Raw genomic sequence first — 26,860 nt, 5'->3', positions numbered from 1 at the left:
AGATCATGACCCTGTAGGATGCTACCTGACCTCACTACATCATTCATTTTTGCTTCTCAGTTTTGCTTATTTTCAGTACTTAGTTTAAAATATATCACATATACAGAGAATAATGTAACAATTATACATTGCCCAACATTCAGATTTAACTAGTATTAACATCTTGCAGTATATTTTAGGTTTCCTTTTTAAAAATAGAAATAACTTATTACCTCAAATGTTTTTTACATTTTTTACATTACATCTCCACCCACTTACTGTCATCCATCCCCAGAGATATCTCTTACCCTGAAGTTTGTGGTTAGCCTTCTAACCACATGGTTAGTACTATCACCTGTGTCAGTGTCCAGACATAATATAGCATTGCTTTGTGAGTTTTTAAATTATTGAAATTGTATAATACTTTATATAGTCATTTGCAATTTGCTTTTTTACACATTATATTTTTATGACACGTCTGTGACAGTATGCATAGCTTTAGATCATTTATTTTCACAGCTGGATGGTATTCTGTCTTACCAATACAACATGGTTTATTTGTCTGTTCTTCTGTTGGTAGACAGTTAAATTGTTTCCAATTTTTGATAATACAAAGAAAACCCTCAGGAGTGAAATTGGTGACTTCTGCTACATGTGCTTTACAGCATCCATGGTATAAGATAGTCAAATAATCCCCCAGTTTATATTCCCAAAAGAAGTGGTAGTAAGAGTTTGTCTTTTTGTAATCTTCCCAAAACTTATTATCATCAGACTTTTTCCCCCCTAAATAATAAGTGGCAACTCTGACTTATTAATGACAACCACTGTAATTAATGGCATCCTTATCTGGTCCCATAGTATCTATCACATTGTATTATACTCATCTGAATTAGTCACCTCACTGAATCATTCATTTATGACAGGGTTCCTATCTGTTCCTCTTTGTGTCTCCAGTACCCAGCATGGTGAATGATGACAAGCACACAGTAAGTCCTCAGCACATACATGTTGACTTAAATCTAAAGAATTCACATATCAAAGAATGGTTAGTGTAGGAGTGGAACCAAGATTGATCAAAGAACCAGAACCTTCAACCACTCCTGGATAGAATATCAGTCAATATAACCACTCGGGAGAATTCTTGGATGGTATTGCTAAAGCTGTACCTGCCTTAGGACCTGTCAATTCCATTACCAATGGACATGTGTGTTTACAAGCACTAAAGGACACTCTCTGGACTAATCACAGCAGCACTAATTGTAAAAGCTCCAAACTGGTAAGGACCCAAATGCTTGTTCATGGTAGAAAGATTAAATAGAAAGGTACAGTCCTAGGCAGTGATGAGAAAGAATGACCTAGAGCTCCCAACAGCAACATGGAAGACTTTCACAATGTCATATTGAACAAAAGATGCCAGACCTCTGGGAGCGTATGCTGGAGGATTCCATTCACTCGATATTCAAAATCAGGCAAAACCAATATGGAGTCACGATACTGATTACTTTTGGTGGGAAGTGGGTACTAACAGGAAGGTGGCACAGGACTGATGGTAATGTCTTCTTTATTTATTTTGTGTTATGGTAACATTTACATATGATGAAATGCAATTTTTTATAAGTGCACCACAGTCCAATGAGTTTTGGCAAACGCATATAGTTGTGTAGCCACCACCATAATCAAGACATAGAACATTTCACCCCTGGGAGCTCCCTCATGAAATTTATATTCTATTTCTTGACTTTGGTCATGAGTGTGTTCGCTTTGTGAAAATCCACTGATCCACCCATTTATGACACATGTACATTATTCTGATTGTATGTTATACAGCAATAAAATGAAAAGTAGTTTTCAAAAGAGATTGACTCAAAGAATGGAAGTTTCTTTGAGTTGGCTATGAGATCGCCAGTTGAGTGGCAAATGGAATGAGAGAGGAGGAGGGGGGGAAGGCAATTGGATGGTATGAGGTAGAAATATTGAAGAAGAGAATAGACAGTGAGTTTGCTTTAATCTCAAGCTTCAGTTTTCTAGATTTGCTGATGGTGAGTGGTGTGAGCCAGGCTTTATCTTCCTAGAATGGGATCCCTGCTTTCCTTCATTTTTTTTTCTCTTTATAATATCCTGTAATCATGGGAGGGAGTGCTCAAGAGTGGCTCCATGGAAAGCTTTTGCCTGAGACCTAGAGAAGGCAGCCTTGACCTCCACTCAGTAGAAGTCCCTGGATGAGGATCCTAAAACATTCTTGATAGAAACATCTACCCTCCATAGCAATCAGCATGGAACACCTCACTTTTCTTTTGACTGGAGGAATCCTGATCAAGTGGCTCTGAAGCATGAGGTCTCTGGACATCTCTCCCTGGTCTTGGCTGGTCCCTGAGGGTGGATTTGAAGACTCTCTGGGAACAGGTGCATCAGTGGTGTGGGTATCCCCAATCTTACCCTGTGTAAAGATCTCACTGGACATATAGGGGCAACAGAAGTAATGAGTTACTTTAGAAACTTGAAAGAGGATTTTGTCCTGAGAAGTCCTGGCTTTTCTCTTTGCCTTTTTTTTTTTCCTTTCTCCTTCTTCATTTGCTAAGCTCCCCAAAGGGAAAACAAAACTAAACCCAAGCTGGTTGTAGAGGAGAGTAAAGGAGGGCAGAGCTAAACAAAGCAAAACCGCTTGTCTACTGGTGGGAAACTTTGAAGCAGTGCTTGTTAAGATCTGCTACTGCTCCCTTTCACTAAGGAATTAAAGGGGTACTTTATTTAGACCATTCCTTTCCATGGCAGATAAACTTAATATGTGGCCATGACCTTTGTGAAAAATAAACTTAGCTGCATAGAAAAAAAATCCTTTTTTCTTTTTTTTAAAAGTCAGGCTTGAAATTTTTATATCCTTTGAGTCATGTTCTTGAAGCAACTGGCTGATTAATTCAAGAAATGTTACTTTCCCAATTCAAACATGACATTTTGAAAATCATCCATGAATTACATGCCTCAAGAATGAAAGGCTTTTCTGTGCCATTTAAAAGTTTTTTTCTTTTTTTTCATTTTAAGGGTAATCATGAATATCTTTAAGGGCACATTTATTACTCCCAGAACAGATAGAAAATTAGCAAAGTCATAAAATTCTTACCCAGCTTTGCTATTGCAGCTGTGTCTCAATCCAGCCCCCCACCAATTCCCCTGCCACTAAAATGGTTGAGGATGATGTTATTTTTGCCATTATAAGCAGGGCACTGGCCTTCATATGTTGGCTTTCCAAACCTCTACAAGGAGATGGATGGAGATTTAAAAAAAAAAAAAACCAAAAAAAAAAACCAAAAACCAAAAACCAAAAAAAGAAAAAAAAAATCCCCAACTGTATCTAAACTTTGTTCTTCTGGTTCAGTAAAGAGTGCTAGTGCCATAAATTTGTTCCTAAAAAGTCTTATCTTCTGATCCCAGAAAGTGCCCCTCTTCTTCTAATCCTGTATGGTAAACCAATATTAAGCCTCAAAAACGCAACAGGCTGTAAGCTTTCTGTCTTAATTTATACTACTGTATTCAGGATCTGTACACATGGATGTATGTTTCTGTATATACCCACCCAGTAATTACTGAGGCAAGCCTTTAATTAGTCTGAAATAGTGCAGGCATAGTGGTGACAACCCACACATTTTTCCATTGGAAATTGTAAGTGGATGACAAAGGGAGAACCCCATCCTCTCCCCCCCGGCCCCCTCCCCCCCCCCCCCCCCCCCCCCCCCCCCCCCCCTCATAACTTCCTGTGAAGCTTTTTCATGACTTTGTATGTCAGGCCAGAATCATTGCTCTCGGGGATATTGATCACTGTTGCCCAGTTGATTTAGAACAGTGCTACCCAAAGTGTGGTCTATGGAGCACAACTGGTTTGTAGTCAGCAAGGAGATGAATTCAAAAATTAAGAAAATGCATTCAGTAATTTTTGGAGATATCTGCCAGAGTCACTTTCTGTCTGTTGGATCCAATCATAACATCCAAACTTCATTGCATCTGACAGGCTCCCAGAACTTCATGGCCCTTATCTTAGTTTGTTCTCATGACAACTGTATGAGGAACTGAAATGCAAAGGGGCTAATTAACCTATCCAGTGGTCCCGAGCAGGCAAGTGTGGAAGCCAGAACTGGAATCCAGGCAGTTTGACTCAACCTTCAAATTCTTAAGTCCTCTGCACATTTCCTGACATCTGCCAGCAGCAGTGCTAAGAGCCGGGAGTGTAGAAATGCAAGAGGCACACTACCTGCCTCTGAGGCCTACCCAACAGGCAAAAGCATGGGGCTTGCTTGCAGGAGGGAAAACAGACCAGTCTCTGTTCTTCTAGAATTGTTGAGTTCTGTTACGACCCATCTGGAGCAAGGGCTCTGCTATAGGACCAAGCATCCTCCAGAATGACAGAACTGAGCAGAATATGTAAAAATAAAGCAGATCCTTTGTCTCCAATGTGAGACATCATAAGGGTTGATGCAGGGATATTTAGCAGATTTGAACACTTTGAGTAAAGGCAGAGTAAGTTAGAGAAAAACAAACAAACAAACAAACAAACAAACACCAAACTGATCCTGTTGAGTGTTGCAGAGACTTAGGAAGAGAATAAAACAAGGGTTAAGATTACAAATGTTGGCTTGGTGATTAGAAAGAACTGGCTTCAACTGGCTCTGCCATTTATGGAGAATTATGACTTTGGGCAACTTTGCTAACCTGGTTGGGCTTCTTTTTCCTCATCTGTAAAATGGGTGTGATGCACTATGCCTGCCTCCCACGGTAGTGTGAGTTGCACAGAGGCACAAAGTGTGTGCTCAGGAAAGGGTGGCTTGTATAGTACCTATTCTTTGCTCCCTGATGTTAGGCTGGAGAACTCTTTCCTCTTGGCTGCTGAGCTACACAGGCAGAAACACCCTGGAGCCTATGATCATGGTGGACAACTGTACTGGGCCAAAGAGAAAGCTCTGTTGTCCCTGGTCTCTTTCTCAACTTTCCCCTGTGTAGCCACTAGAGGGCCTTGGGTATCTCTGTCACTACTGGCTTGCTCACATGGCACCCAAGAGGCCCAGTGGATTAGTAGAAAAAGGGCTCTTTTTACCAGGGAGAAGCAAATGAGCAAAAAATTTGATGAGAGGCATTTGTAAAGCACTTGCTGAGGGTCATATTGACAGGTGCTGCTGGCGAAGGTGCAGAGAGGGCAAAGCCGGCCCTGGAGCACATGCTCCACTTGCAAGCAGGGAATTTCCTGGGGCTACCATGGGGCTCACTTGAAGCCCTATGCTGAATAAGATAGGGTTGCCCTGTCTTATTAGATACCTGAGCAGAGGGGTCTGGCTTTCTGAGCATTACTCGCTGGTTTTGGGACTGAAAACTAGCTTATCCTGATGAGAGGCAGACCATAGTTCTATAACTTTCCAGAGGTGTGGCACTACGTTGATGATGTACAGGAGAGTAGGGACGTATAAGTAGGCAAAGATCCCAGGGGACCTCCCCTGCTCCCAATTGACCTCACTTCCCAGCTCTCATTTCACTAGGTCAGCAAAGTCTGATATGAAAAGGCAAACGGCCCCTTGAAAACATTGCTCATTACAGTCATTGTCACTATAGTAGGGAAGAGCTCTGCTTCTTTTTGTCTCCCATGCTAAATCCTTAATAAAGACACCTTAGACACGGCTCCATAACTTAATTCCTCTGCTTATCACTGTAAACATACAAGCCTTCGGGAAACATCAAGCTCATTCCTAGTTCCTTGTTTTTGTTTTTCCTTTTTTTTTTTTTTTAACTCCAAATGCCTCCATTTCTCCCTCCCTCTTTGCTGCTTTATGAAATACCAAGCCTTCATTAGCCTTGATAGATACTTACCTGATTCCTGCCTCTGTTTTCCTACACTACTTTGCATGTATCCTTAATAAAACATTTATGAGAGGGTGTTATTGCTATAGATTTTTTTCTCTCTTCATCATTCAGTTGAGTTTCTCATGTGCTTCATCTCCAGTCTCTGACTGAATGCCTGTCCCAACAGGGAACTCACCACCTCAGAAGCAATGCAATCCAACCCAATCCCTTGCAAAAATAGTTTTCCTAGTGTTAGAAACTAAATCTGCTTTGCTGACATATAGGTATATTGATTCTCTCCCTACTAGTTCAGTTACCTCAAATCCCTTCAGATGTCAATAAGGCTTCTCACTTCATAATTAGAATAGTTCTTAAATATAAATATTCTGAAAATGGTCAATACATATGTAATTCATTCTAAAGTGTAGATGATTAATAAAAGCTCTTCTAGAAGAACAAGATTTTATTAGGAGAGTTTAAGACACCACCAGGACACCAATTTGCCATGAGCACTAGGCTAGGAAATAAAAGGTGGGTCCAGTGTGATATATTTCCACCACCCCCCCCACCCCCGGGGTTTGGTTTTCTCATCTGTAAAAGGAATAATCTGCATGATGAGTAGTTCTACCTACTAGTGCAGAGCTTTGTCTAGAAACAGCCCTGCTCACCTGGACTGTCTTAGACCTTTGCTCTGGCTTGGTTTTCTTAGCTCCTTCTTAGCTCTGAGGAGGCAAACACTTACCTGTGGGTCAATGACTTCAGCTTCCTGGGGATTGGGTTGACATTCCTGGTGCCAAAGATGCTATGAGTTATACCACCCACCATCACATCAATCAATAAGCCTTTTATTCCCACCTGGTTTGGACCTTCCTCTCCCCAGGACTTACCAGGACTATTTATGGTATTTGTATCATAAATATTGGCAGGTAACACATTTATTGCAGGTAACACATTTTATTATGATTTTATTATATATTCTCTTTTCCTGGAGTTTTGCAAGTAAAGATTGCATAAGAACAAATTCTTTATTTGTCCCTAAGTTCCACACTACAGAACCAGGTAATTGCTTGAAGCACAAGACTCAATGACTCAATAAATACTTTACAAAAATAACGTAGTTTTCTTTTTCTTAAAACATAAAAAATTAGGATTTTCTAGACTTGAGACTCCCTACTCTTTTTTATATGTATTTACTGGGAATATATTGGTGGAGAAAAAAATTGTTACGATGATATTAAAATAAAATAGATGAAATGAGGTCTGTGTTCTTTTTCCATTTATTTTGCTTGTTTTTCTTTGGGAAAGTGCTACTCCCTATTTTTACATCTGACCTTCCTGCAGCCTTCTGAACCTACTAGACATGATCAGAACGCCTCCTACTCTGAAGACTTTCAGTAGAATTATAGCATTATGCTAATATTGGCCTTTTATTTTAAAGCCTATTTAAAACCAGTCCTCAGATTCGCCCCTAAAATACCCATATGCCCCCCACCCGCTATCCCATCTTAGGCAAGGGCATTTTGGAAGCTGAGACTCCAGCAAGGTCCCTCATGACTAAAGAATATTTGTTTTTAAGTGGGCATTTTCTTATTTTGATACACTTCTGTTGAGTTATTTAGTTTTGTTTTTTAAATCATTACAAAATTCCCTTTCTCTTCCACCTCCAGAAGCCCCTGTCTGAACTCTACAGAAGGGATTAAACAGCTTCACAACTCCAGAGAAAAAGGTTATGCTTAAGTCACATTCATATTAAATAAGTTATATATAAAAACTGCTTATAATGTTTACAACTCAGTCTCTTCCTCTTTGCTTCTCTAGGAAACACTGGATCTGGGTGTGAGTTGACTCTCACCCACTATGGCTTCCAGGTTCTTCTTCTGGCTTCTTTGTCCTCCTGCTGACATAGCTCCTTGGTGGAACTCCAAGGAGCTCTGTGGCCATTTCAGACGGCAAGGTGGCTTCAGGTGTCAGTCACCTGGGTCTGGTGCACACCCCTAGTGTAATTTATGAAAAATACCCATTGTGGTATATACAAATATACATGTACGTGGATAAGAGGGTCTCTGCCCAGGCGGTAGATCAGTGCAGTGCGTTTGTGTCACAAATACCAGGTGGCATCTCCTTAATACTCCCTGGCCTCTTGGAACTGCTTGATGTAATCTTCATCCGAGGGGCTCTCCGTGCACTTCTGTCCATTGTTGGGAGGCCGGGCCTCTTTGTATCTGCTCCAGTCACCCTTGCAGATGATCCAGGGCAAGATGTCCACCTTGTAGTGGAGCTCAGCTGAGAACTCAGTGCTGATGAGGTTGGGCGTTCCCGCCCCTTTGCCCCTGGTGATGAGCTGCATGTTGTCGCCATAGCAACAGTGCTGCGCAGCCAGCGTGGTGCTTTCCAAGGACAGCATGGAGCGAATGCAGTACCGGGCAGTGGGCTTGTAGATCTCCAGCTTCTCTTTGGGCCCACTGGCGTCCTTCCAGCGGAAGTCCTTGCGCTTGATGCGGTCGAAGATGTCCGCAGTGCTGTAGGCCACCTCGGTGGGGTAGGAGCAGGGGCAGCTGGGCAGGTCATTGATCACCTTGTGCATGTACTTTTTTAAGAACTCACTTTTGCAGCTCATCCATCGCTCACAGCTGTCCGTGTCTGAAAAAGACCACGGAGAAACCCTCTCACTAAATGCAAAAGGGGCCGGCCGGGGCAGGTTAACACTGAGGTCAACTCCTCCTCTCCCAGGGGCAACCCCTCTTCCCCCTGGAACCACCAGGCTTGCTCACCTCCCCTGAACTTGGGAACTTTATTCACAAGGCAATCCCTCCCCACTTTATACTATGAAAATGTTCAGACACATAAAAATGTAGAGGGAATACACTTAAGCGGTGACTACCTGTATGCCATCACCCAGATTAGAGTCATAGCCTGATCTCTCAACCATGAGCACCAAAAAGTGATGACCACTGTAAGCAAATCCATATGATAAGATGCCTCAAAGAGGAAGGGGCTGATGGCCCCTGCTTTTAGGGTACTTAACATTCAGGCCAGGGACCAATGACCTGGAGGCTTCCAGCCAGAACCCAACCCTGGATTTAGACCTTATATGAGACTGGTGCACTACCTATACCTTATAATATTAAGAATTTTTGAATTAATTGCCAATGAATTAATAAATTGTTGAATTAACTTAAGACTTAGGTGATTCTGGTTATTAAAGTGGATTCCTGGTTTTATTTGAAAAACCTAAAGTTATGTTTATGCTGGTCCTGCACTGCCCCATGGCAATGACAGGCAAACAGTGGCCAAGGTTGCATAAACCAAGGTTGAGTAGAAAAAATCTGCTGGGGTTGCCTAGGGGTGGGGAACACACTCAGTGTCACTGGAGCAGAAGTTATAGGGAATGAGGCTGTTGGTGTCAGATCATGGGGGTCTTCCAGGCACAGTTTAGAGGGACTAGGGAACTGGTGAAGGCTTCTGAGTAATAGTGAGCTATTAGCTGAGCTGTATAGTAGGAAGATATACTCAGAGCTGAAATCTGTCACAAGAGTCCAGGTGGGAAGGGAGGGGATGGAAGGGATCAAGAGTGGTCAGATAGTTAGGGCTGCCAGGCTTTGGTGGGCTTGAGGGTAAAGGAGAAAAGACTTCAAGAGTGACTCCCCAGCTCTGACCCAGGTGTCTGGGAGGCCACTGGTGTCCTAGAAGGGCATCAAGGGACAAGGATGAGGGGGGGATGGAGGGGCATTTTGGAGGAGGGCTCAAGCTTCTCTTCAGTGGAACGAGGAAGAGAGAGATAGGGCATTACTCAGGAGCTCAGCAAGGCTGGCCTAAGATGAAGAGTGTGGGTACTTGTGTCCTACTGTCTGGGATCGATTTCCCGCTCAACCATCTAGTGGTTCATGACCCCAAGCCCGGTATTCTCCCTCACTGTGATTCAGCCCTCTCATCTCTACGTTGGGGATGAAAATAATGCCTGTCTCATAAAGTGCGCTGAGGATTAAACTAGAGGAATGCAGAGTACCCAGCACGGGACCAAGGTGCTGTCTGCGGGCTCGTGCTAAGGCTCCATTCAGGCCTGAGCCTGAGCCCTGAGACTCCACCCCTGTGGAGCCCCTGACTGAACAATAGTGAGAGCGTGCAGGCTCCCTCCCGGGAAATGTGTGTCTGCAGAGCCAATGAGGGTCTCCTTTAGAGGGCAGGGTCTTCAGAAACAAAATTCAGTGAGGCACTAGAAAATGGCTTTCTTATTTTCCTTCTAGTGTGGAAGGTCATCATAATTCACGTACCTACAGAACATCCATTGACTTATTTTTATCTATCAGACTTACGTAGATGTTCAGTGTGATGGGCATGCCCTAAATGCTTTGCAAATACTAACTCATTTAATTCTGTAATAACTCAATAAATTGGCACTATTACCTCAGACCATTTGACAGATCAGATAACTGAGGCAGTACAAGGTTAATAAATGACCTTGTGCAAAGCAAGCTTTGTCCCATCTCTGTTAGGCATCTTCTTTTGGGTTTCTATATCCTCATTCCATGTTTTTCCTTGCCCTGGAAGTTTGTCCTACATGGACTGCTTCGATGCGCTCCTTGAGCCCTGACTTCTTTTTGGGTTGAGCCAAGGGAAGGACCTGGCCAGAGACCAGGGGAAGGAAGAGAGGAGAGCAAGGTCAAGGTATTTGTTCCTGTGTCTCCTCAGGTTGGCTATATCCTTCTTAGAGACCAGAGTGCTATCGGTAACCTTCTCCACACAGCTGTGAATTTTGGTAGCCATTCCTCCCCTTGGTCCTTTTAGGGCAAGGGCCAGTAAGGGCTTCCCACCACTCTGTACAGCCCCTTTTTGGTTTCCATTCTACCCTCCTCACACCTTGGCAAACAGACCCTCATCAAATGCTCCTTAATTACCTGATTTCAGTGTGCCGTGTATGTTCATGCCCAGAACCTGATTGATACCCAGTCTTACTCATCTCTGTGAGTCCTCAGTCATACCTCAGGTGTGACTTTGTGCAGGGGGACCCATCCTCTGCAACAAAGCAAGCAGCTGCCTGTCCATAGGGTGTGTGATATGGAGAGACCCAAGAAGCTTTCTGTCCCCAAAGACAATCTTTGTCGCTCTACCATTTTATGTAAATTTCCCACATCTGGTATTTAACTTTACTGTGTGTGTGTGTGGTGGTGGTGGTGGGGGGGAGTCAAATGTATCATGTTTGCAGAAGGCTCCTGCGAAAGGTAGCTTGTGTGTGTGTGAAAGACTTACGTGGAGGCCCTGGACACAGAATTTCCACACTGCCTCCAGTTTGGCTGAGGAGACAGGGCAGAAGAGGCTAAGAAAGAATCTCTGGGTGACATGAAGAAATGTGGCAGAAGGAGTCTCATCTTTGTGCAATAACGAATTGCACCCCGAAGCACGTGAAACTATTTTTAAAAAGGAGGCTTTCACCTTGCACCTGAGGAGTCACTTTTACTTTTGCCTGGTTTGCATTTATTGTGTTTGGCCTAGCGCTTTCTATCAGTCGAGGAGCAGGGTATGCCAAAGGTTTACAAAGAAATTGATGTGGTAGAGAGAAGTAGGTATAATGCCAAGAAAGTTCCCTTTCTCCCCCTTCCCTCCTTTTGCTGAAGAACTGAGATCAAGGTTTCCTGACTTCTTGGAAGAGACCCCAGACAGCCTGAGGCCCTTCTGAGGCTGACTTGTGCTCAGGGAGAGCATCCCTGTCCCACATCTTGCCACGAAAGCTGTGTAGCAAGCGAGGCAGACCCAGCCGACTGCTCTGCTGAGGCTGCTCCTGGAGGCCTGGGACTGCTCTCTCTTGCTCAGACTGTATTTGGTTAGCAAGCAATATGCTGGGAGAATTGGACCCCATAAGAGGAAAGCAAAACACTCAAATGGATCCCGGGGTGGGATGGCACTGAAAAGGTAAAAGGAATCGTTGAAACATTAAATCAATATTAAATCAAATTTGAATTTAAAAAAGAAAAGGGAAGAAAAATCTCCTTACCAACTTCAAACAGTTTGGTGGCATTAAACTCCTCGCTTCCCGCAAGCAGACTCACTTCAGTGGCAGCTGTCCTGAAGGTATCTTCTATTCCTAAACACAGACAGTAGCTCGCTTTTCCCTCGTTTTATGGAAAAAGTTACCAGCCCCATCCCCCAGCAAATAAAGAAACAAATACACCTGAACAAAGCTTTTTTTGTATTCATTACAATTCATGGGTAGGAACTTGCCAGTGGAGGAAACAGTAAAAAGCAGGTAGTAGAGCATAAAATATATTAAAACCCCAGATACCATTTGCAGCATGAAATCAGATCCAAATGTGTCTGAAAGAGCCTTTTTTTTGTTTTGTTTTACTATAGTTTTATTTTTTTAGACAGAGAGTGCAGGGCAAGTGGGAGAGAGGGGCAGAGGGAGAGATAGAATCTTTTTTTTTTTTTTTCCAGAGAGAGAGAGAGAGAGAGAAAGCAAGTGAGCCAGTGGCAGAAAAAGAGAATTCCAGGAGAGTCAGAGGGAGATAGAGAGAGCGTGGTGGGGGGTGGGTGGGTGGGAGGGAGAATGAGAAAGAGAGGGAGAGGAAGTAGGGCTCATCCTAAGTGGCTCCAGCTCACCTGATGTGGGGCTTGAACTCACGGACTGTGAGATCATGACCTGAGCTGAATTCAGATGCTTAAAGACTGAGCCACCTAGGTGCCCCTGAATGAGTCTCAAGGAACTCATTCACTAGGTCCAGGAATGGGGTTTGGGGCAATGGGGGACACATGTTTGCAAGGCTGTCTGTCTGCTGGTGTCAGGGTGACAAACTGAACTAGAGGCAATGGTTAATATTTTGTCTAGTGGTCAGTACCAGTTTTAAGAACTGACTGACTGGGGTCAAATCATGACTAGTCTTGTGACGTTGGGCAAGCCTCTTTACCTTTGTATGCCTCAGCTTTCGCATCTGTAAAACAAAGAAAAATAAGTGCCCCACCTCATAGAGCTGAATGCATTCGATGAGTTATGTGTAAAGAAAGCCTGCTAGTTAAGTGGTAAATGTTAGTTGATAGTTTTCCCTGGCGTAGCTCATTTTGAGGATGTCGCAGTCCACAACTAAAGACTAGATATCTCAAATTCTAGGACTCTCAGCATTGCCAATGATGCTCCAAAGAGAATACGCCGAGCTTGCATTACTTGCTCTGAGGGGCTGAACGCAGTTTGCCTCACACTTCTTGGCTTTTCTTTCATTCCCAAACTACCATTCCCATCCAGGCTTCCTTTACAAACAGGAATCCTGTGCCAGCTGAGGCATCCAAGGAGGCTGGAGTGGTGGAACATAGACTAGTTGGTGGAGAGCCTTGGCTGCCTGCTAGGTGTGACTTGATTTCCTTTAAGGGGCTCTCTCTCTGACTTTATGTGAGGCCCCTTGAACTTATTTGTAGGGTTGACTTAGGGGACAAACGTTTACAGTGTAATCACTGCCAGGCAGGGGAGATTGCCTGCTCCATGACTCCTTCCAGTAAGGCTGAGAATCAACAAACCAAATAAAGAAAGAGATTCTGTAAAAAAAAAAAAAAAAAAGTCCTTCATGGAGCCTTGAAAAACTGGAAGGCCCAGGAACAGAGAGAGGCAGAAAGGGTGGAAGGAGGGCAAGGTCAGATGAGAAGAAAATGCATGAACAGTGCTGTTGGGCATGCTGCTCTTGGCGGTGAGAGGAAACATTCAAAATGGTGGCAGAGAAACCTTCACCATGGGGGTCCCCAGGTGGTAGGCTTAGATCTGGATGCCAGCCTGGACAAAGAAAACAACAGGCAAGTCCCCAAGCCCTGACAATAAATGCTGTCTGTATCCATGACTGGTTGAGCCCTATATCCTTCCTCCTGGTGGTAGTGGAATAGTTTAATGGTTAAGAACATGGACTCTGGAATCAGACTGCCTGGATTCAGATTCAAGATTGATCACTTGCTGCTTGTGTGACTCATACAAGTTTCCACAGCTGTCAAGTGGGTACAATAATAAATACCTATTTCATGAGGCTATTGCAAAGATTAAATGAAATAATGCCCCAAAAGACCTCAGAAATTGGCTTGATATTTAAGTCCTTAAAAAACCCTATTCTTCATGATCTTCATTATCATACTTTTTTTCCTTTTTCATCATCTTTGCTTTCTTTTTCTTCATCTTCACCTTTGTCTTCTTGTTTTATCTCATCTCCACCATCATCATCTTCCTACCATCCTTCTCTTCCTTCTTCATTGTCTTCCTGTCTTTCTCCTCTTCCTCGTTCTCATGTTATTGTTATTTACTCCTCTATTTCTACCCATCTAAATCCCATTGCACGAGACTTCCGACTCAGCTTCATCATGATGAGCAGAGGGAAGATCAGGAAGAGCATCGTGATGGTGGCTCCATTTTCTGAACTCTCCCTGTGTGGCTGACATGGAGCCCAAGTGACCACGGGTTAAATGTCAGCCCCATTTCCTACACATGCCCTTTGCTAACAGTCACATTCCTAGTCTGATCCTTCCTCTCTCTCCTCAGAAACCCTTCAGCTCTTTCAGATCTCAGCCTTATGATCTGACAACCAAGCTTCCAGAAGTAGAAAAAGGAAGTCTAGGGGAGCAGGGATCAAGTTTTCTGTCTCTGATATTTATCTTTCAGATGAAGCCATTTGGAATGTACAGTTTCTTGGAAGAACCCAAGATATTATTTGAAGCTGGGATTCTACCTGGCAACGGGAACACATAGTAAATGTAAAACTACAGACCAGGAGCTGATAATTTTTTTTTAAAGGGGCAGAGAGTAAATGTTTTAGGCTTTGTGAATCACATGTGGTCTTGGTTGCATATTTCTTCCCCCCTCATACTCCCCCTCCTCTCCCTCCTTTTCCTCCTCCTCTTTCTTCTCCTCCTTCCCTTTCCTTCTTCTTGACCCTTTAAAATTGTAAGCCTTATAAAAACAGGCCACACATTGACACCCAACTGCTACAGACAGTCACAATTATTTTTTACCCCCCAATATGGCCTCTCCCCAAGTTTGCAATTAGTTTAGTCTTTAAAACACTGACAAAGCAGTTTAAAGAGATAATTAACTGCCAGGATTCCTCCGCTTCCTTCCTTGGAGGCTTCAGCAACTCTCTCACATATCACCAACAAGGCTACCTGCACAATTCTGTACTTGGCTGTCCATCTCCTCATCCTGGCTTCCTTATCAGACCACAAATGTCTCTCTGTCTGCATCTCTTCAATGCACAACAAACCCCATATCAAAGCCCCAAGTTAATCAGAATCCCTCCTTTAAATTAAACAAGTACATGTGGCATTACATACTAGGTCATAGCTATTGCGATTGTGTGTGAGACTCAGAAAACCTGTCTTTTCATCCATTCAGCTCACTACTCATCTCTTGTTGTTTCAGCCTGGTTAGAATTCTTATTAGGAAAATGGTTGTCTTTTAAGAAGTCATTTTCTCTAAGGCTTAAATATAAATTAAAAACCTCCCCTTGAACTTGGAGCCACTCCCCTGCGTATACCAACCTGGGCAGTTTGGACGATCACATGTCCTAGATTCTGTTGCGGTACATGCATAGCCACAAGACCTGGTCCGTTTCTGGTTGCCGTTCCCACAGGTGACACTGCAGACCGACCAGAGACTCCAGTCGCCTTCACCATCTGTGGAATCTGGGAGGGAGCCAGGGATATGATCACCAGCCTCGCCCAAAGAGTCCTCAAATCCCCCTTGTCAAGCAGCCTGCCAGTTGTCTTCTTCCATCGTTCTCACTATTGGAGAGGACTAGATGCCAGCTGGAGGCAAAAGGCTTATGGCTCCGGGGTTCATTTTAGGGATTAGCTTCATAAGAGCAGGGACTCTGTCTGAAGCTTTGAGCACTGTGGTGGTCAGCACAAGGCCAGGGCCTGACCCTTAGAAGATGCCCGGTCAGTGCTTATTGAGAATGCATGCATTTGTAGAGTATGGGAATCATGGTATATTATGGTAGGTTTCAAAGATGACCACCATCAGTTCCTTCCCTCCCATTACACACATTCATTGAGAGAGAGAGAGAGAGAGAGAGAGAGAGAGAGAGAAATTGAGAGAGAGTGTTTATTTCCCTTTCCTTAAAATCTGAGCTGACTTTGGCCCTAAGAGGGCTTGGCAGCTTCTGACGTTTGCTCTAGGCAATCTGGTCACTGTGAAAGAAGCTAAGACTAAACTTCTGGATTATGGGACACTATATGGAGAGAGAGGAGACACATGAGGGGCTGCAAGGCATATACACATGAGTGAAGCCTGTTGAACCTTCCAGCCATTCCCAGTGTACAGATGAATAGAGTGGATGCTTAGGAGCACAGCAACTGCCTAGTGGGGCCCTGCCTGAACTCCTGAGCCACAGAATCATGATAAATAATAAACTGTTGTTTTTGTTTGTGTTTTGTTAAAAATTTTTATTTTAGAGATAGCGAGAGTGCAAGTGGGGAAGACGGGCAGAGGGAGAGAGAGAGAAAGAGAGAGAGAGAGAAAAATCATAAGCAGGCTCCATGCTCAGCTCAGAGTCTGATGGAGGGTTTGATCTCATTACCTCAGGATCATGACCTGAGCTGAAATCAAGAGTTGGATGATCAACCGACTGAGCCACCCAGGTGCCCCTAAACCACTATTGTTTTAAGCACTAAGTTTTGGGATGGTTTGTTATACAGTAGTAGATAACTGCTGCATAAAGGTAAAGCTAGAAATGATCCTTTGAAGTCATCACTCAATATCTATCCAATGAATATTTATTGAGCCCCTATTATATGCTTAATTATAGGCATAATTCTAGTTATGTGGGAAATTGCATTAAATAAAACTTTCAAAGATTTTTGTCCTGGTGGGACTAATATTTTAGTAAGAAGAGTCAGATAAAAATCAATAAACAAAAAAATGAGTAAGTTCTACAGTATATTAGAAGTCAATACATCGTATGGAAAAAAAGGAGTAGACCAAACTGGGGGTATGGGGCTGAAAATGTAAGCAGTATGAGAAAGGTTGGTATATTATCAAGATGAAGTTCCTCTTTTTAAAAGTAAAGAAACCAAGTCCTGGAGTTACTGGGGAACTTACCCAACATCATGAGGGTAACAGAAAGGAAAGCTTGGGCCCTGGTGCTAAGCCCTTGGTTTGCATGGCATGACCCTCTCTGCACCATTTCCAGTCTGTAATCCTTTCTCCTGGTTTATCCACATCTTTCCACAGCCTTGGGGCCTCTGTCAGTGCCAAACCTGGCGCTACAGGCATGTGCTTTGCGGGGAAGGGGCCCTCTCTGTTCATAACAGGTCGCGGTGATTGTTATGATATAGGTCCAGCAGGAATGTAGTCCACACATGTTCCTACCTGCAGGATGGGCCCTGTGCCAGCCTCCCAGGCTGCTTTTACACGGCATCCACTCTGAACACACCTCAAGCAAACACAGGGCCACTGAGTCTCCTCGGCCCATTAAACAAAGTTTGGGAGGAGGGTGTTGTTCATGGTTGTGTCCTCTTCTCTAAGTCAGAGTAGAGAGTTGGTCCACACCTTGCCTGCCCCCAGGGCTCCCACCCATTTGTTCTCTTTCACCCCAAAGGAATTTTTTTGTATTTTGATTATCTTCTAAGAAATGGTTTTCCAGCACCACAGCCAAGCAGATGTTTGAAACTACTGTCTCCTGTGTAGGAGCTGGACCTGTTACCCTAGCATCAGCCTTTCCATCTCTCTTATCTTTTACTAGGCATCAACAGTAGAATTGGAGAGGGGCGCCTGGATGGCTTAGTCGGTTAAGCGTCCGACTTTCGCTTAGGTCATGATCTCGCGGTTCGTGGGTTCAAGCCCCGCGTCGGGCTCTGTGCTGACTGCCTGCTCAGAGCCTGGAGCCTATTTCTGAGTCTGTGACTCCCTCTCTCTCTGACCTTCCCCTGCTCACGCTGTCTCTCTCTCTCTCTCCTAGAAATAAATAAAAAATATTTAAAAAAAAAAAAAAACAGTAGAATTGGAGAGACAAGTTGCTCCCAGATGGCCAAACCACCTCAGTAAGGGCGGTTGCTGCTCCCTCCAAGACCTCTGTGGCCTGGTATCTCTTGGTAATCTCCTGGAGAACAGCAGACATATGCCTGGAGCCATCATGAGATCACACTCTGGTCAGCGGGAGCATCCGTGTGCAGTGGATTATAGGCACACAATGAACACACTCAACCACATCCGAATTGTACCACCAAGACCAGATTTGTTGAAGGGAACAAGAACACCACCAAAAGTCACAAGTAAAGATTGTAATGTCATTAGACTCATAGAGGGGACAATGGGCCAGTCAGAAAACACTTATTAAAACAGATAGGTAGAGTTCATGTCACCTATATGCCAGGTACATAAGCCAGTGATGCCAAGTAGTCTTCCTGCTTCACTCAGCCGAAGCAATGGGGCCTCAACCATCTAAAAATCTCCTGCAAACTTTCCTTCCTATTGCAGTAAAATGGAGAGATATTTTGGGAAATATCCTTGAACTTTGAGATTTCAACATTAAACCTGCCATGAGGCTTGTATTGGAATCTTTGCACAAGGTAATTTCTGGTCTTGGTTTCTTGGATCTAAATTATTGAATGTTAGTAGTGTGTCAGAGATATGAAAAGTGACTTCCATAACTCCTTTCCCCATATGTTCCCTTTGGCTACTTGCTTCGCCTGCCCGTCCCAGCCTGGGCCATGTGACTTGCTTCGGCCAATGGGAAAATAGCAAATATGATGCAAACAGAGGCAGGAAAAGTGATTGTGCATTAGGGTTTGCCCTCTTGAGGCAGAGAACTCTTCCATCACTACGTGAAGAGCCTGGACTGGCAACCTGGGCAGTAAGGGACCAGCTAGAGAGAGGCCCCAGCCATCTCAGCATGGCCAGCTGTCCAGCTGAGGCCCCATCACTGAGTGAAGCCATCCCAGACTATCCAGCCCCAGCCAAGCCAACGCAGAGCTGAAGAGCAATTCAGGCAAAATGCAGATTCTTTTATTTTTCTTTTTTTAAAATGTTTACTTTTGAGAGAGAGAGAGAGAGAGACGGAGACAGAGAGAGCATGAGCAGAGGAGGGGCAGATAGACAGGGAGACAGAGAATCCCAAGCAGGCTCTGCTCTATCAGCCCTGAGCTGGATATGGGCTTGAACTCATTAGTTGTGAGATCATGATCTGAACCAAAACCAAGAGCTGGATATTTAACCGACTGAGGCACCCAGGTGTCCCAAAACTGCAGATTCTTAGGAACCCATTTGTTTTTTTAAGCCACTAAATTTTGGGGGTGGTTTCTTAAGCAAAAAAAGTTCTGTTGCAAATACACCATAAAATTCTCCCTAAAATATGCTCTCTAGATGGCTAGCATACTCTGGAACAATGAAGGGTTTATTATCCCAGGAAGTGGTTTTCTTCATGTTTTTATTATATTTTTTATTTTATAAAAGTCTATTTATTTATTTTGAGAAGAGGAGAGAGAGAAAGAGAGAGAGAGAGAGAAACAGAGGGAGAAAGAGAGAGAGAGAGAGAGAGAGAGAGAGAACGATCAGGGGAGGGGCAGAGAGAGGACCTGAAGTGGGCTCTGTGCTGACAGCAGAGAACCTAACACTGGTCTCGAACTCAGGAACTGTGAGATCATGACCTGAACTGAAGTTGGACAAGTAACCAACTGAGCCACCCAGGTGCCCCTTCATGTTTTTATTTTAAGTGCTTACAAAACCATTGATTTTACAAATTTTTAAAAACACAGTCCCCACATCAGGCACAGAATAGCTCCATACCCAGGTGGCTAATCATTTCTATTAGGTTAGCAATGAAATGAAGCCACCTCTGAGGGCAAAACGTATATGTCAGCTCACCACCCTGCAGGGGCTCCATAGCATAGTGTCCCAGATGAATGTCCCAGAAAAGACCCTCCTCTTGGGGAACCTCTATTTGTCTGTGTGCAAAGAACAGAAAGCTTTGAGGGCAATATTCCTTTCTGCTATAGTAAAACCAGCCTGTTGTCATTTGCTCACCTGCCAGGGAGCATCACTCAGAGCAGAAAATGAATGTGAACAACAGTAACCACTAACATCACAACAATGACGGTAAAAGACAGTCCCTGTGACATCAAAGAGCTCAGTGAGGGAAGAAAACAATCCACGGTGTACTGGGCTGAGAGCTGGGTCTCAAGCATGTCATTTGAAATTTTAAAGTAGTGATTAAGCAATTTCAGGTCACTAGAGTTTTGTGGGCCAGTTATAGTGTCTGGGCAACTGGAGTGATTTGGGTCTTGACTTGGTCACTGGCAAGCCTCCACAACTAATCCTAGATGAAAGTGGCTACCGATTATTGAGGGTCTGCTTTAACCAGCTTCTCTGTCTAAACACACTGATTAAACTCGTATAATAAACCTGTAAGGTAGGTGGAAATTCCCTCCTTTTATGGATAAAGAAACTGAGGCTCAGAGAGGTTAAGGATCTTGCCTAAAGTCACACAGCTCAAACTTCGCAGAGCTGGGATTAGATGTGAGGTCTCTCTGCTCTGGTAGTAGCTGTTCTATATCCTGGTACTCCTGCAGCTTAATTCTATCCCACTTTGGCTTCTCTTTTTTTAAGACTCTCACTTATGTGGCCATAATTCAACATTACAAAGAAAAAACCTTGACAAAAATTACTGTGAAATCTATTAAAATAGGACCATGACCAGTCAGAGAATTGCAAAGAACTGAGTCCCAACCCAGGTTTACAGTAAGCGATGCCTATCTGATTTCATTATGTGGGTTATTCAGAATAATTTTGGCAATAGTATTCTACTATTTGACAGAAAAATATTTATTTGGACTCTTTCTTAGAACTTGATGATACCTTAGGTGTCTACACAGAAGGTATTCAAAATGCAGCATCTCAAATTGAGTACAAAACTGAGCCAACTCATGGTCACATCATATGTTTCCACAGTCACAACTTAGGTCTAACTAACTTCCATTGTGTATTTTAGAATTTATCCTAAAGATGCCATTATATTCTTTTTTTTTTTTTTTAACCTAGATTTTGTTTTGAAGTACTCTTTGGCCACATTTAAATTCTTATGAAAGATCCTACCTTCAAAAATCTGAGATCAACTTTGGCCACAAACACCAGTTCCAGTGGTGATTTTCACATGGATGAGGCAGCACACACTTACATATAGTGAGTCTCACTGCTTTACTACCACAGGAACTGGGCCATATGTTCATCCCCCCTGTCCTCCACCACATACATCATAGGGATAAATACTTAGACATTGCTTAATAGTTTCTTATTGATTGAAATAAAGAGCATTCAGTTCATCCGATGCCATGTGGAATTCTGGAAATCACACGTTCCTTGTGAGCTCATCAGAGAAGTAAGTAATCATTCATTCATTCTGCATGCTACTGAGCATTTGCAACATTCTCAGAGTCTTGCTACACAAAGCGTGGTCTAAGCACTGTCAGCTTCATCTACGGCATTAACACTGCATTTTAAAAGGGCTCAAGTTAGGGGCACCTGGGTGGCTTAGTCAGGTAAGTGTCCGACTTCAGCTCAGGTCATGATCTCATGGTTAGTGGGTTTAAGCCCCATATCAGGCTCTGTGTTGACAGCTCAGAGCCTGGAGCCTGCTTTGGATTCTGAATCTCCCTCTCTCTCTCTGCCCCTCCCCTGCTTGTGTTCTCTCTCTCTCTTTCTCAAAAATAAATAAATAAGTTAACAAATTTTTAAAAAGACCTCCATGTTATTTGTGTGCACATTAAAGTCCAAGAAGCACTCCTTTAAGGGTATTATAAGGGATGAGATTTTCTTTATAAAGTAACAATCCTGATAGCTACTCTAATGATGAGAAAGTTACCAAGAGATACTCCAAACCCATGAAACATGGGGTTTTCTCCATGGGCCAGGGATGCTGTGAGATCCAGATGTGAGACACGCCACAGGTGTTCTAGGCCTAGAGAGCTGGGGTGAAGGTGACAGAGCTAGCCACAGGCACTGTCCTAGTAGAAGCAAATTCTATCCTTGAGATCAAAATGGATGATGTTCTTAATGTTCATGAATTTGACAAAGTGTATTCTGTAAGAGCTTCAGATGCAAAAGTTGTTTCTAGTGGTGATCTTCAACTTCGATGAGCATGAGAATCACCTGGTGATCTTGTTGAGAAAAGAAAGAAACAAAAAAGCAAAGAAAGAGCAACTCTTGGTCTCACTCCTGGACATTCTTCTTCAGCAGAACACTAGCATCTCTTAAACTAGGCTGCACACTGGAGTCACTCATGGAGCTTTGAAAAACTAATGTTCTGGGGTGAGACCCCCCAGAGATCCAGTTTAATTGGTCTGAAGACAAGTCCCTGCATCTGGACTTTAAAAAACTGCTCGGGTGAGTGTAATGTGCAACCAAGGCTGAGAACCACTGCTCTGGAAGAGTGGTGTTCAGTGTACCAGAACCCCCTGGAAGGCTTGTTCAAACACAGATTTTGGGGACCCTACCCCAGAGTGTCTCATTCAATAGGCCTGGGGTTGGGGCCTGAAGATCTGCATTTCTATCACAGTCTCAGGTGATGCTGATGAAGTTGATTTGGGGTTCACACTATTGGTATAGAGAGATGGGGCTGGGGCCAGGATTAGCATTTTTATTTTTAATTTTTAATGTTTATTTATTTTTGAGAGAGAGAGAGAGAGAGAGAGAGAGAGATAGGCAGTGTGAGCAGGGGAGGGGCAGAGAGAGAGGGAGACACAGAATCTGAAACAGGTCCCAGGCTCCGAGCTGTCAGCAGAGCCCAACAAGGGGCTCGAACTCTGAACGGCGAGATCATGACCTGAGCTGGAGTCAGACACTTAACTGACTGAGCCACCCAGGTGCCTCAAGGATTGGCATTTTTAAACATGCAGTCAAAGGGATTCTGATGTGGAGGATCTGAGCTCCATTCTTTGAACCAATGTTCTGTATGTGCTGGGTAAACAGCTTAAGCTAGTGACATGTCATGATGACACCCAGGGACCCTCTGTGCTTCTCTTGCTCAACACCATGGGACTTTTCCTCCCATTTCTATCTTCTATCCTAAGCATCTATTTCTACTGTCCTAAAGGATGTACTATTTTTTATTCCCTAGAGAGGCAGAATAACACGATGGTTAAGAGAACAGTTGCTGGGCTCAGACCACCTGACATGAATCTTGGGTCTTGACCCTTGAAGCCAAATTGTTTAATGTCTCTAGTCTTCAGTTTTTTCTGTCTGTAAAATGGGGTATCTGCTCAGAGAGCTGATTGAATTAACTAATCTATGTGAGATGCCATGAAGAGGGGCTGGTGCATGGGAAGTGCTATATAAATGTTGATGATTACCCCTAGTCCTTTCTCTTGGAAAACAGATAAACTGGACTTCTTTTGGGAAAGGCAGAAGGTTTCACAAGCTTCCTGGCTGGAAAAAAATGTGGGAGTTCTCTTTCTGCTCAACTAGTATTTGATGTGTATCTCTACCACTATTTTCCTCTCTCACTTAACTTTTCTCCCTCGTCTACACCGTCTATGACGGTGAAATCTTCTTTAGGGAAGACCCATGTATTTCTAACTTTTAGATTCCCAGAGCCTAGCATGGTGCCAGACACAATGCATGCTCTTCAAAAAAGGCTTTCCTGCTTTGGAAGTTGCCTGTCAGAAATGACTCTTCAATATACAACTGGACTTTCTACTGAGAAATGGAGGTAAGGGTGAGAGTACAATGGTGCAAGACAAGTCATCCCCTCTGTATAGCATTTGTTCTTAAGGCTGCAGCTCGTGAAGCCACAAGAACACTGTCATGATGGATGAATTTGTAAGATATCAGATATTCTCCTAACATGAGGCAGACTTTCCCGAGTTTGTTTTGTTTCCTCACATAAGATGTGTTTCCCAGCTTTCCTTGTGTCTATGTGGGCCATATGACCAGGTGTCACCAATAGAATCTGAGTAGATGTGATGTGTATCATCTCCAGGCTGAAGGGGTTAAGATCATGAGTGCCTTTTCCAGGCTCCCCTGTCCCCTTGGCTGCCAACCAAGGAGCAGAACTCAGGGCCTGACGGTTGGCCGAGCTCCAAGATGGAAGAAGCCTGGATCCCTGAATGACAGAGTGGAGCTGAGTTTCCCCCACCCTGTCTCCCACCCTGACTCAAGTGAAACACGATTTTTATTATTTAAATCACTGAATTTGTAGGTTGTTGTTACCTCACTTCTATTCCAAAAACATGGGAAACTAGAAATCCCAACTTGGAGTCCTCACATTTATTGGTGGGGGAGCCTTACTTTGACAACCTGTGAAGCACATGTTCATGTGGATTCCCAGGGCTGCTCCACTGCCAATGTCAAACATAACACAGTTGCCTGGTCAACAGAGGCAGCTGGACATGTCTCTTTTTAAAATCACTAAATTGATTTTTAGTATGAATTTTTCAGTAAAATATACATGGAAGTTAATTTGGTGATATCTTCATTTTTAGAAATAAAACTAACATTTTTGGGAAAAGAAAGTAGAATGTCAAAGGCCCCTAAGTAAAAAAAAAAGAAAAATTTTCTCCTAGGATAATTGGTATGATTAAAAAATTATAGGCTTTCCAGAAAAATGTGGCTGCTGGTGCCTCCTTGGGGCTTCTGTGGAACAGTCTTTATGAAGACCAAAAACCACATACTGTAAACTGGGTTTTGTTTGGCTCCATGTCCATTAGGCCTCATCATCCTCATTTGTTCTCCCCACCAATTTTAGATCACTGGGTGGTAAACTCACCATATTCTGGCTGGTCTTTGGTTTCAAAAGTCCGGTGGCCTGGGGCTGGACGGTCCCACCCCCTGGGGGGGTTGAGGAAGTTGCTGTCATCTGAGGTACTGTCGAACTTATAGTCTTGGTCCCCGCTGTTGGCCCTTGTCAGGGACAAGGACCTCTGCCACCAGGCCCTCCAGTCGGGGGATGGGACTGACCAGCTGGGCTTATTCTCTGGATGCTGGTCTTTATCTGCTTCAGAGTCAGGACCATCCACCACCTCTATGGTGACCTGAGGAATTCAGAACAGGCTGGAGTCATTGAAGAGTTGACAGCCTCCAAACTAGGTACCCTCAGAAGAAAGTCTAAGAGAGTAAAGGGAAATGATGGCTGCACCTCTCATGGAGGAGAGCTGAGACCACATGGCAATATGGAATGAAAAACACCCAGGGATGGCCCAAATGAACTGCATGACCAGACAGAACTGATGTACATGGGCCTCAGGTTGGGAGGAGATAGTTCTTCACTAGGGTTCCTGATTTACTGATGACTACATTGCTGAGAAGTCTTTAATTCAAGGAGTAAACATGTACTATATGTATTTCTAAGGTGACACAAGAATAATTATAATAAAACCAAATACTTATTGAGTACTAGGTCTGTAACCAGGCACTGTTTTAAATGCTCTACATACATTAATTTGTTTAATCCTCATAATAACCAAATAAAGTTGGTACTATTGATTGGCCCCTAAGGTTGACTATCTGCAAAAATGGCCTCAGCAAGTCATCCCATCTTTGTATATGTGTGCTACACCTCCCATTAAGAAGTGGAGCTTATTTCCTTTCCCTTTCATTCTGGCCAGGTCTTGTGACTCACTTTGCTCAGTAGAATATGGTAAGAGTGATGCTGTGACAAGCCTTATGAGGTCTTGCAGCTTCCATTTTCATTCTCTTGGAATGCTCCTACCACTCAGCAAGGAAGCCTTATATATAGACACCAAGTGAAGAAAGAGGCCACTTAGCAGAGAGCTGAGGTACCTCAGCCAATGGCAGCTACAGGGCCCCAGTCATGTGAGTAAGGCCATTTAGGATGCTCCAGCCCAGTTGGGTTACCATAGTCAATACCATGTGGGCCAGAGACAAGCTCTTCTGGCTGAGCCCTATTCAAATTCCTAACCCACAGGACCGTGGGCAATCCAGGATCATTGCTTCAAGCTGTTAAGTTTTGGTTGCTAGACAGCAACAGGTTAGCTTTTCACAGAGAAGTCAACAACTTGCTTAAGGTCATATAGCTAGTAAGTGGCAGATGTGGACAGTCTGGCTCTAAAGCCAATGTTCTTAACAACTTTGCCACACTGCCTCTCAACAAGTAATAGAAGTACTGTCCCCTCATGCAAGTAGGGGGGCAAGAAGGCCACAGAGGCTGGTGGGGGCTGGCCTTCACAGGTTGTGTAGAGGTATGAGCACAAGGTCTTCAAGAGCCCCAGTTCTGACTTTCACCCATTCCACATCCAGATCCTGTGTACATACTCCTCAACTGACCCTGAGGGTCAGAGCAGATAATTCCAGAGCCAAGGTTAGAACTTGCTCTTGGATTTACAGAGCTTAGTTTTGAAGTCGTGGGGCTGGAAGAATGTAGTTTCTTGGCTCTGAGAGACAATCAATGTAGAGAAACTTGTTTAAAAAAATATAATAAAAGACTCATTGGGTTCCTTTGGCCATCACATAGCCCTTGCAACACCCTCTGGATGAGTTGTGTGCAAATGAATCAGAAACATGTGCTCTGAGTAATCAGCGCAAGATGTACTGGGCAGATGCGTTTCCAGTTTTGCCCTAACTCGACATCTGAGAGAGTTGCTGGGAGGCTCTGCCAAATTGCACCAGGGTGTGCCCATCCCTGAGACAAACAGCCCCTTCCTTGTGTGCTAGGAATGGGGAGGTTTGAATTCTACTCACTTTGACACTCTAAGGAGGCTGCCCAGCCTATGTTAGGCCTGGACTATGGCCTTGTGTGGTCCAGACACAAGGTCAAGAGTATGGCCATCAGCCCCAGAGTATCCTTGGGCTACAGCAAGCCAAGTGAATTTTTTTTTGGTGTGGGATGCCTAGAAGGGCATCATTGGCTTTATTCCATGCCACCGTCATTCTTCAGTCTTGTGATCATCTCTTGCATATTTATAAATAATTATCAAACTTTTAGTAGTCTTCCAGAAAGAAAAAAAGGGAAGAATGAAACAAGAATACCTCATACGTCTTATATCAATGCTGTTTGTTGGAAAAGCTGGTTTCTAGAGAGGTACTGGGACCCACTTGTGGCTCTGGAAGGACAGGTGCCCCTGAATGCACAGCTGGGAGGTGCAGAACTGAGCCAGG

General features: G+C 43.7%; 1 protein-coding gene across 2 annotated transcripts in view; it reads right to left on the bottom strand.

Moving 5' to 3' along the window:
• Positions 1-6,733: 6,733 nt before the first annotated feature.
• Positions 6,734-26,860, bottom strand: part of ISM1 (isthmin 1) — a 75,308-nt gene continuing 55,181 nt past the window's right edge. For both annotated transcript variants that reach the window (XM_039223312.1, XM_039223313.1), the window contains exons 3-6: positions 24,513-24,777; positions 15,295-15,438; positions 11,789-11,878; positions 6,734-8,439 (exon numbers count right to left, since the gene is read on the bottom strand). In XM_039223312.1, coding sequence (XP_039079243.1) covers positions 7,922-8,439; positions 11,789-11,878; positions 15,295-15,438; positions 24,513-24,777 — 1,017 coding nt within the window. In that variant the 3' untranslated portion in view covers positions 6,734-7,921. The remainder of the gene's footprint in view (positions 8,440-11,788; positions 11,879-15,294; positions 15,439-24,512; positions 24,778-26,860) is intronic.

Source organism: Hyaena hyaena, unplaced genomic scaffold, assembly GCF_003009895.1.
Source record: "Hyaena hyaena isolate Hyena2069 unplaced genomic scaffold, ASM300989v1 scaffold_1317, whole genome shotgun sequence".
Classification (NCBI taxonomy): Eukaryota; Metazoa; Chordata; class Mammalia; order Carnivora; family Hyaenidae; genus Hyaena; species Hyaena hyaena.
The sequence above is the reverse complement of the archived record's forward strand: the minus strand, read 5'-3'. Positions and strand labels throughout refer to the sequence as shown.